An 11,617-nucleotide genomic window follows, 5' to 3' on the forward strand; every position below is an offset into this window, starting at 1 on the left:
AAGCAATTAATCATGATCTCATTGTTTTGAAAATATTTTCATTACTTCCAATACTCAACACAGTTCTGATAATAATCCAAGGATTACTTTGTCAGTCTAATTCCATAAGGCACCTGATGAGGAAAAAAATCAACATGATTCTGTTAAAACAGCAGCATTTGAGACTGAAAGGGGACAGAATGAAGAGGGGAGGTAACCAGTGAGAGGACAGAGGCAGAGAGAGGCAGGAGGGTGGATCAGAAGACCAAGCCCCACAAAAACAAACGGTGAACGAGCTGTCAGCCATGCTCCTCTCGCCAGTTCTCTGAACAGCTGACAGCAGTGACGGGAGACCTAACACAGGCACATGTGTGACCTGCTGATACAGTTACTGTGTTGTGCAGTTCTGTCTCCTTCCACACTCACACCGTGGATCCCAGAAGCAAGAAAATACAGAGCATGCACTGTCAGATTCCAAACACACTTCAGGAAGGGGGAGGGAAGAGAAACACCTGAGGGTGAAATGGAATGAACTTTCAAACAGGTTGCTGTGTACGTTGCCTGTGTAATGTGTTCTTACACATCGCTGTTAATGAACTGGTTAGAACAATATGATCATTGAGTTAACTTTTTAATCCAAAAAAAATGAACAACAAAACTACTTTCATTGTAAAGGAGCATGTATGGATCAATGCTTCAACCCATAACTGATACAGTTTTTTTTATAGTAAAATTGTTTATCTTTAACATGACAATGTATCACACTTATATGTATGCATCATAGTTGGTCTGGATTCGCTGAAGCACTGAAGTCTGTGATTCGAATGACTGTACAATGTCTTTGTGAAAAATAATAGCACACGTAGAAGACATCCAGGTGAAACACTTTACTCACATTGTCATGTGAGCTACAGTTAATGTCACTCACATGCAACCAATGTCATATAGTTGGCATGAAAATCTACACACACACACACACGCACACACAATTACATACAAATGTGCACAGACACAGAGATGTACACAGAAAAAAACACAACAATTTTAGGATAAGAAAACATGGTCTCCCCCAACACAAATTCATTGCAGTGACAAGAAACCAGGGACAGCTGGACAGTACAAAGTCTTCGGAGAAAAAGCCCCCCTCAGTCAAGTGTTTCAGCCCTTAACTCCTTACAGAGTACACTTACATTATAATTACATTACCACATAGAAATCTTCAGCGTTCCATGCAGAATCATGCCCTTCCTCCTGTCGCACTTGTGATGATGGGTGCTGTTGATGCAGATTTTGCTATGACAGCTGCAGCTGTTGATGCTGCTGTTGTTGATGGTGGTATTGGTGTTGGTGTTGTGACACTGAATCTGTGACAGATGCAGAGTCTGAGGCATTTTGAATCAGGAGTATGTCAGAAGAATCATCATTCTGTTGTGAAACAGCTGCTGCTGCTGTTGCTGTCGTTGCTGTTGTTGTAGCTGTTGTGGTTGTTGCTGAGGTTCTGAAAGAGACTCGGGTTCTGAAGTATCTTGGATGTTGCCTGTGCCAGAAGAATCATCGTTCTGTTGCTGACGATGTTCCATCAACGTGCGTACATCTGCCTTCAATCGTTGCACCTCTTGCTGCAGGTTGAGCATCATGTGATCTTGTCGGCTGTCTCCCTGTGTCTCTCTGGTACGACCTCTTGGTTCTCTGGTGTAACCTGACTGACTGCCGGCTGCTCTGTTTCTGTTCCTCTGTTGCCTGGATCTCCTCTGTGGAGCGGAGTTTTCGAACTGACTTAATTCATACAGCTTGGTGACGACGTAGTTCAGCACTTCTGGTTCAAGGCTGTCATTGGCATACTGTCTGAATCTCCTCTTGTGTGGTGAGTGATGGCATCTTTCGTATTCCTCTGGTGGAGATGTGCTGCTCAGCTCTTCCTGTGTTGTCTCCCCAACTCTTGCACTGCGCTGTAGACATCTTTTTCTGCCACCGCCAGTTCTGTGAATCCGCCGACATGCCTGAGTGTCGGATGGTCTCTCTGATGATGACGCACTGATGTCACCGCTGTGTGATGCCAGATTGTTGGCATCCCTCACATCTGAGGTATCACTGCAAGACAGGAATCAATGCAACAGTTTACTTTGGGGTGTTGTTTCTACCCATAAGAAAAACAGAGAGACAGAGAGAGGCGCTGTGTGGAGAGCAGCGGGGTCACAGAGAAAGAGAGTGCCTAGAGTTTTATCTTTGTTAGGACACGCTTAACAAATGGAGGATCAGTCCGTTCAGTATTTATCAAAGTAAATGATACTCATCAGAGTCTGGTGACTGGTAATGAGTTAATACTTTATTACATTATGCATACCATACCATACAGAACACCCTGACGGGTAGTCTTGGGCGGGCAGTCAAGGCGTGACACATGTTTAGATTCTGTGGACTGCAGACTGAGGGTGTGGTTCTGTTTGTCTGCACGCATCTCCACATGTTCCCTGACATCCCTGTTTGTGTTTTCTGTGGGAGATTCAAAGATCATGCTGCAAGCATTTCTATTTGAAAGCCTGGATTCTCTGTTTTGTTTCTGCTGTTGGTGTCCAGCTTTTACATCCATGCAGTGAGTATTTATAACACTGCTGACCTGTGAAACTCTCCACTCTGAGTCAGACGCGGATTTGTTTTCACATCATGTCAAAGCAGAAGCCGCAACACTGAATCACCTTTTGACTGTGAACCCAGAGGTGTCAATGTGTGTGAAGCCAATGTCCATTCAGTGTGTTGTTGGCCTTCATTACTTGGCTGGAGCTGTTATCATGCTCCCACTTAAGTAGTTTACTACATAATTATATGTAATGTTTCTTCAGTGGAACCATTCATAGAAATGCTAGAGGAACTGGTTTGCTTATTTGCTGGCATCAGGATAATTATGCCTGAAAGGGCAAACAAAGACAACAGACTCATAATAAATAATAAGCCTAACTTTCTATAAGGAAAGGAATATAAAGTTTTTAAATTCAGTACCAGATACAAAACATTCACAAAATGATATTACTGTGAACTTACTTGTGATTCCCCGTCTCATACATGCTGCACACACTGTCTGACATGACGGACAAAGTGCAGCATTTACCTGGATGGCAGGAACTGCTGACCCTGGGTCAGTGCAGGCAGCTGTTGGGGAGGGCACAGGTCACCGGTACCTGTGGTGGTGTCGTCGACTCTGTCCTCGATGCTGTCCTCCTGCAAGTGACAGTATGCACTGCTTGTCAGTGTGCATTTAGTGTTTAGTGTTGGCTGTTTGTATGGACTGCTTGTCAGTGTGTACATAGTGTGAAGTGTTGGCTGTTTGTATACAGTGCTTGTCAGTGTGTACATAGTGTGTAGTGTTGGTTGTTTGTGTGCACTGCTCGTCAGTGTGTAGTGTTGATTGTTTGTGTGTACTGCTTGTCAGTGTGCACATGGTGTTTAGTGTTGGTTGTTTGTGTGCACTGCTTGTCAGTGTGTATATAGTGTGTAGTGTTGATTGTGTGTACTGCTTGTCAGTGTGCACATGGTGTTTAGTGTTGGTTGTTTGTGTACACTACTTGTCAGTGTGTACATAGTGTGTAGTGTTGGTTGTTTGTATGCACTGTTTATCAGTATGTACATACTGTGCAGTGTTGGTTGTTTGTGTGGACTGGTTGTCATTGGTTATAGTGTAGCCTTAGTTGTGTGGACTGGTTGTCATTGGTCATAGTGTAGCATTAGTTGTGTGGACTGGTTGTCATTGGTCATAGCGTAGCATTAGTTGTGTGGACTTCTTGTCAGTGTGTACACAGTGTGATACCAACTGTGATGAAAGGAAAAGAGAAATTTGTAAAATAGAAAGAGAAGATAAACCAGAGAAGGACAAAGCAAAGGAGAGAAAGAGATTGACAGAAGACGAAGAGGCGCCAGCAACATGACTACCAAACAGCAACACCAAGCATCCTGCAGCAGCAGTTGTGGTGTAAACAAAAAGCAACACCAGCAACAACAAAACATCGTGAAAAACAGCAATACATGCTCAGAATACAGCATCTGCATCAGCGGCAACAACTCAAGATAATTTCAGTAAACAGATCTGTACCTTTGAGCTGACAACAGATTTCCGAAGAGTGATGGATTTGTCTTCTTCTGAGGTGTCCCCTGGCTCTGATTGGTCACCAGAACCTGTGTGTAAACACAGAGATATCCATAATTCAGCCTCTGAGCACAGGATGGTGTTGAACAATAAGGTCTGTTCACAAGATCCACATGAACAGCTGATTACCAAAGCCTGTCTGTGAATGTAAATACAACTACAGAAAAATCACATCTTTCACTAACAATGAGTAAATTACGAAACACTTTCTGTGTAAGCTTAACTGCTGAAGGATCTCATATCAAATAATTATGTGACAAAATATACTCAAAACATATTATATTATTTTAAAAAAACAAAACCCAAATAAAATAGTATAACTAATAACAAAAACTGAACTTTTTACAGTACATACTTAAGTTGTAAATCATAAACGGGAAATTTTAAATCATAAAGATGAGATGATTATATATCATAATGACGGATCTATAGATATGTAAATCAAGAGAAAATAAGTGAGTGAGAAACAGAAATAAAGATGATGAGAGATAGATAAAGAGAGAGATGAGGGGTGGGGGGTTATAAAATTAGTCATCTCTGAATCATTTTTTCAAAGAGGAATAAACAGTCATATGTGTTATTTCTGAAGGAACAAACCAGTCTTGCAATGTGTAAGCTCTTCACAGTTTGTACATTTCTCCAATCATTTATCACATAATCTTCATCCTGTCAGAAAACCCTGACAGTATCCATTTAACCTGTTTGGGCTAACAGCTGTGATTCTCAGCTGTCAGCCACTGATTGCCTCTGTTGGAAAATAGATTATCTCTGCTGGAAAACAAAGTATCATTATCACTATCATTGTCATTACCTTCTGTGATCTGAACTGAAGGCTGATGGTCATCCTGGAGGTCAAGGCGGTGTCCACTCAGGTCATGTGACACTTGATGAACAGTGTGTAGGGGGAACAACTGTGGCCTTACTTGTTCTGTGCCATCGTGTGATTGGTCGTTATCTGAGTCACTCCACTCTACTTCTGCCTCTTGGTGTTTCTGTGTTGTCTGGGTCTCTGGATTTTCTGTCTGTCCCTCTTCTGTGTGGAGTTCCTTTGGTGGGGGGCATGCGTGATTCTTTTCTACATCCATTTCCACTCTTGGCGACCTATCTGTGGTATCGTTATTTACATTTTGGGCACCTGTCTGTTGCTCAAGATGTTCAAGATGTCTGATCGGTGTCTGTGTCTGTACCTCCACTGTCTGTCCTTCTGTCTCTGTTGCCCGTTCCTCCTGATTTTCTTCATTCCTGGTTCTGGTCTGTGTCCTGCTTCCTTCTGTTCCAATATTGTTCTCTTCTGTCTGGACTTCTTTCTCTTCTGCTCTGAGTTCTGACTGTACATGTTTGTCCTCTGTGTCAATGGTTTCTGTCTGTAGTTCTTTATCTTGTCTGAGTTGTGAGTCAGCTGCTGGTTGTGCTGTTCCAACTTCTGCCATAAACATGTCATCCAGTTCTGTTTCTGTCACTCTCCTATATAAGAAGTCGATGACAGCTCTGTGTGTTGAGCTGATGTTTGTTGCAACATCACAGATAGTGATGGTGTTCTGTTCAACAGTCAACATCGGTGCAATTCTTGATCCACGTGGCCTTTGAAGTTTTTCTAGGAACTGGTTCCATGAGTCTGACTCCAAACACGCAACCTGGCTTCTGCCAACCCCAAACACCATTGTTGGAAAACAAGACTGAAATGTCTGTATAACCGTCGGAATGGTTGATTTAGGACCAAGGACTGAAATGGCTGCCACTGGCTCTTTGGACTGAAGCTGGCATCTCCCGTGGACTTCTGAGTCAAAAGGCTGAAGTTCCCAAACACAGTCAACTCCTTTCTTGTCCAGTGACTGCTGAAGCCAGTTCGTGCATCAGTGCTCTTCATCATCCTGGCCTGTGTGTCTGTCAGGTAGACGGTCTCACTTGACAAGTACCTTGTGTAATTCCAGATGTGTTTTGCTGCTTTCTCCACCGTGTCATTTCCACCACTTAGTGACGTTAGTCTCACTGTTTGTCTGAATGTATCAGGGGTAAAGTTGATCCCTGGGTAAGTTGTACGCATCTTCCTGAGAAATGAGTCTTTGCTGATGAAGGCATGACGCTTTCCATCAGCTTTAATGATTGCCTCAAGAAGGCAGTTATCAGAGCCGGGTGAGGTCAGTCCATGGACAGACCTACTTGTACACTTGCTAAGGTATCTGTCTTTAACAGACAGTGGGCGAGCTGTGAACACACTTTTGTAAGGTTTCAGATACTGAATTAGATCGTGAATTGCGAAAAATTTGCAATACCGTGAGTATGTCTGATTTTGAAGACGATGTGCATGAGACAGTGATGTGACCAGTGTTTGTAGAGATCACACATATACCATTTCTGATGCCAAAAGCTGCTAATTGAAGGAAACTGTTTCGCCGCAGTTTATCACATTTGATCCTGCTGCTGATATCGTGACCAACATTGACTGCTACGTAGTGCTCTTTAACAGTCACCTCACACCCATAGACGTCAGGAACAATGGGATCCACCAGTATGGAACAGCTGTCCACTATGTGGTGTTTCCCCTGGACTGTCAGCCACATACCTGAGACATAGGTAGACTGCGTATGAATACATCACTGCATGCATCAGATCTAACTAGGACTAACTGATTCACAAACTGGTTTTCAAAAGAATCAAAGGCCGAGACAAGGAGGAAACAACCGAAAACTGATAGAAACTCACTAACAACCAGCCAGGAAAATGTGTTGAATGAGAACATATGTAATACCTCATATGTGGTATTTACATAAAATTTATAGGGAGAATCGATTCCGAGTTTTGAGTTGCTCCCCATGGATTGTAATTGGGTTAATTTCATTTTATTTCATTGAAATTTTTTATTTCTGTGTATCATCATGGAAAATATATTTTATTATACAGATTAAGTATGTTTTAGACACTTTCTTTTTATATTAATGATGCTTTATTTTCTAAATTCACGTTGCATTTCCTTCCTGCACTTTGGCGTACATTTGCTGGGCAGCCATTGTGGTTAGCGCAGCATCTTGAATGAGAATCCGAAGTAATCCTAATTCAGGTACATGTCAGTGCTCTTTTGGGGTTTATCATAATTCAGGAGGGACATGTCAATGCGTTTCTTTTTGTTTTTGTTTTTTGGGGTGGTGGTGGGTGGGTGGCTGGGGGGGCGGGGGGTTATATGAGTGTTTAGGTGGGTAATGTTAATGTGGTTTTCTTATTTGTTTTAGTTTTAGGTAAATTTATTTCTAATTCAAGTACATCTCAGTGATTTTGTTTTGGTTTTATATGAGTGCTTAGGTGGGTAATGTTAATGTGGTATTCCTTATTTGTTTTAGTTGTAGGTAAATTTTAGGGATGTTTGGATATTTTGTGGAAGAAAGACAAATAAGACTGAGTTAGGAACTGGTAGCCTATGTGAACACCATGTCAACTGTGTGTGTGTGTGTGTGTGAGTGAGGACACATAATTTTGTATTTATACTATCTGGTTAAATGTACTGTCCATGTCAAACTGGTGTATTTGAGTTTGACATGAAACAGTACATGACAGGAAATACTGTTTTAATGGGAAAATTACTATTGTTTTCTTTTCCTTCAAAGCAATTGTCAAGCAAGGTTTTCTATTGTGTTGAAAGGATTTTGTGTGAGTAGAGCTATTTTGTGCACAAAACCTGAATGCTTTAGTGAAAAAAGTGTATGTACATAAGTCACTGATCACTGTCCTAGGAACTGTGCACAATTTAAGCTAGTAGGATTCTGATCTAACGGAAATGTCAGAAAATGTGTGCTGGTGCAGACTATGGTCAGAACATTTCCTGTGGTGTGGTCTGTCTTTAAAGTTGCCCAACCTCCCATTCATACACACAGCTGGGGTAAACGATGGCATCTTAGTGTCCGGGCTAAGGGGAAATTTACGCTGAATTTATCTTTGATCCGGCTGGCTATCATACCAAGAATTTGTATCTTTCTCCCCGCCCCATATCTTACCTCCCCCCATCCCTTCGCTCTCATTGTGACATATGTTAAACTTGTCATCACAGAGTGAATATATATTGTTATAGTACATTTGTCATCACAGGGTGAATATATATTGTTATAGTACGTCAGGCACCTATGGTGGGAATTTCACAGCACACACAGCTTATTGATGGACCCATCATCTTCTGCGTCGGACCCCCATACATTCCCCAGCCCCCGCCCTCACCCCCCTTTCATCATCCCCCTTCCTTCCCTTGTTAACCTTTACTCTTGGGTTAGATTTGCCACACATCAGTGTCCTAAATCGTCCCCAGGGGGACTTTTTAGGAATCTGAAACATCCCTGGAGGAACTTTCTGGGATGCCCCCCACCCCCCTCTACACACCCCACCCCCACCTCCCATGCTGTTTCAGCCCCCCACCTCTCCCCGCCCCCCTGAGTTCAACAGAGCACCCGTCTCAAAACGCCCCTCCCCCCACCCCCATGTTTCAGCTTTGCGCGCGCGCGTGTGTGTGTATGTGTGTGTGTGTGTGTGTGTGTGTGTGTATGTGTGTGAGTTTGTGTGCAGAATAGTACTAATGTAATAATTAAGGCATTAGTGGTGTGTCAGTTGTTGACATACTGTGGGAACAGTGTAAGCATTAAGTCAAAAAGAACTACAGAGATGATGTGTTTGAAGAATCTGTGTAGAATGTTTTGGTTAACTTGGTAGTTGTGATTACCATGTGCTGTATTCATGTGTTATTCCCATGTAATAATTATACCAGTGGGATACTTTGTAGAGACAAAGTGGAGATTTGTTCAGTCTTAATGGAAACAGCTATTATTGTATGGTGGTTTACAGGAGTTGACTCAGTGGGAGTTTGTATTTGTCAGTCATACATTTTGTGCACATCATCTTATGTCAATGATTGTTAGTGGTAAGCTAAATTAAGCTTGTTTTACATCTTTACAGAGATCTCTTTGAGAAGAGTGTGTACAGCTAAGCATTGAGTGAAGGAATGGAGAATCTGTGGTGGTGTTTGATTTGTCCAGACAACATACTGCCATTCCTTTAAGATCAGCCTTTCATGGCAATGATGTCTAACATATGCTTTGGTATTGTTTTTACCTGGGGTTTGGTATTGTGTTCCAGGTGTGCTGCTAAGATAGAGTGTGCTGCTTTTGTTAGGGAAAATAAACACCTCAATTCATCTTATTAAAAGACTCTGCTTGTGGTAGGAGGAGAGAGTGGAATGTGCACCTGTCCTCTGTCTGTGATCCTACCCTAACCCCCCCTGCTTCCCCCCCTCCCCCACATGCATCTACCCCTTCCTTCATCTTTTAACAACTTTTACAGGTTGGTTGAAATGGGCAAATGAGAATGGAGCAATGAATATGTCAGTCATTCACTCAGTGCCACTAAGACAAGCTAGTATTAATCAAATGAATATGTCAGTCATTCACTCAGTGCCACTGAGACAGCATCAGTACCAGTATCAGTATCAGTAGCTCAAGGAGGCGTCACTGTGTTAGGTCAAATCCATATACGCTACACCACATCTGCCAAGCAGATGCCTGACCAGCAGTGTAACCCAACGTGCTTAGTCAGGCCGTGAGAAAAAAAAAGAAAAAAAGACAAGCCAAGATCAGTCAAATTAGTTCAACCAATTGGGGAGTGTTGTGGTTTACCAGGATGCTAGGAAGAAGGAATAAAGACTGGTGTTCACAGTTAATTCTTAGTAGTCTCCCAGAGAAAATGGAACCCGGCACAGGTTGGGTGAAAAGGTGCAAGGAAAGCCTTGTTGACTGACTATGGGCTGTGTTCTGCTTGATCTAGTGTGTACTTAATTTAGGGCTGTGTGTCGCTTGAGGATGCTTAGTGTGCTGCTCAGTAAGAACTGCTTGCTTATGCTTACATCTGCTATTGTGCGGTTCTATTAAAAACTATAAAAACCACTCCAAGTGGCCCTGCTACTGGTATGAGGAGAGAGTGCGAATGAGTGCATCCACCTGCCCTCTTACCTGCAGTCCTGTTATTCCTTTACCCTTCTTTACCCATCTGCCCTATCTTCTATCCCTCTCCCCCCTTTTTACAGTACAATTCCAACCCTAAAGTTTGAGAAAAAACAGCAGGAAAAAGAAGTCAAATGAACAGGAGTGAGAAAGAGAGAGAGAAAAAGAGAAAGTGTGTGTGTATGGTGTGTATTTGTGTGTGTGTGTGTGTGTGTGTGTTTGAAAAGAGTTACAATAAATAGCCTGAGAACTTCACCATATGAAATGATGACAAAGGAAATGTTATGCTGGTAAAGCGTTGTCAAGGTGACAAGACACCCATCATCCATGTTCTTCACTCTGATCTCACACCCAGGCAAGGGGCCAAAGAATCTGGCATGTTTTGATTTCAAGTCACACCAGACATGTTGAAAATGACGCTGAATGCAGGATCTGTCAGGCAGGGAGCCAGTCTCTGCCTTCACCAGCCACTGTACCTCCCACCTTTTGCCCACTGCAGACATGGTGGCTGGACTGATCTGGAAGCAAATCATTTGATGGAATGAGTTTGATCATGAAACAAATGAAGCAAGCAGCTTATGTTCAGCCAGAAAAGACACTGGTTGTGGTGCAAACATGTTGGCATTGGGGTATGTGTACAAAAGAAAAATAGATTAAAAAGAATAATGATAATAAAATAAAGAAGGAATGAAAGAAAGAAGAAAAGTACATATCCATTTTTTTTAGAAGAAAATTTGTTAGCAGGAGCATCAGGAGAATCAACAGCAGGAGGTGATGGTTTATTTCCAGTAAAATTTTTTAATCTTTTGCTGTTGACATCCAGTTTGATAATCCACAGCACAACAGCCGTATGGTATTACATATAAATCACTCTATCAAGTTTTTCAACTGTAATACCCCACATGTGGTATTTACATAATACATATGTTATAGTGTGCCGGCACCTACACTCTGTCCCCCTTCCCCCCCACACCCCCCTTTTCTATCTCCCTCCCTGCTCCATCCAGTCCAAAGACCGGTTTTAGCTTTTTATGTCAGTGATGTCCAGGTATTCAAGATTTTACTGTTTTGTGTTTGTGTTCCAGGTGTGCTGCTTGTAGGAAGTACTTTAAGTGTAGGGTGAAGTGCTTTATGTAGGGCTGTGTGTTGCTATTACTATGTAGGGTGAACTGCTTTGTGTGTGTGCTGTATTGTACAGTAAACACGCTATAAAATCCACTCCATGTGGCCCTGCTATTGGTGTGAGGAGAGCAAGTGAGTGTGTGCATCAACTATCGATCCAGTATCCCTCTCTCTGTTCCCTCCCTTTCGAACCGTTTTTACACGTAGATCTGCAGGGAGAATCTATTCTGAGTTTTTAAGTTGCTTCCCTTCAGTTGTAATTAGGGCATTTTATTTTTATTATCATTAATATTTTTATTTTTGTGTATCATTATGGAAAAGGTTTTTTATTATATATATTTTACAATGTTTTATAAACTTAATTTTTATTAATGATAGTTTATTTCGCTAGGGCAGCCATTGTGGC

At 42.1% G+C, this 11,617-nt stretch overlaps 1 protein-coding gene across 1 annotated transcript; it reads right to left on the reverse strand.

Annotated features, from left to right (window-relative positions):
* Nucleotides 1-1,376: 1,376 nt before the first annotated feature.
* On the reverse strand, nt 1,377-10,402 carry LOC143297497 (uncharacterized). Its single transcript, XM_076609897.1, has 5 exons — nt 10,346-10,402; nt 4,929-6,680; nt 4,064-4,146; nt 3,086-3,195; nt 1,377-2,070 (listed from the first exon to the last, which is right to left on the reverse strand). Exons 2-5 carry the CDS (start codon nt 5,776-5,778, stop codon nt 1,377-1,379), a joined length of 1,737 nt encoding a protein of 578 aa, XP_076466012.1. The 5' UTR covers nt 5,779-6,680; nt 10,346-10,402.
* Between the last annotated feature and the right edge of the window lie 1,215 nt (nt 10,403-11,617).

The sequence above is a fragment of the Babylonia areolata genome, chromosome 22 (genome assembly GCF_041734735.1).
Source record: "Babylonia areolata isolate BAREFJ2019XMU chromosome 22, ASM4173473v1, whole genome shotgun sequence".
NCBI lineage: Eukaryota > Metazoa > Mollusca > Gastropoda > Neogastropoda > Buccinidae > Babylonia > Babylonia areolata.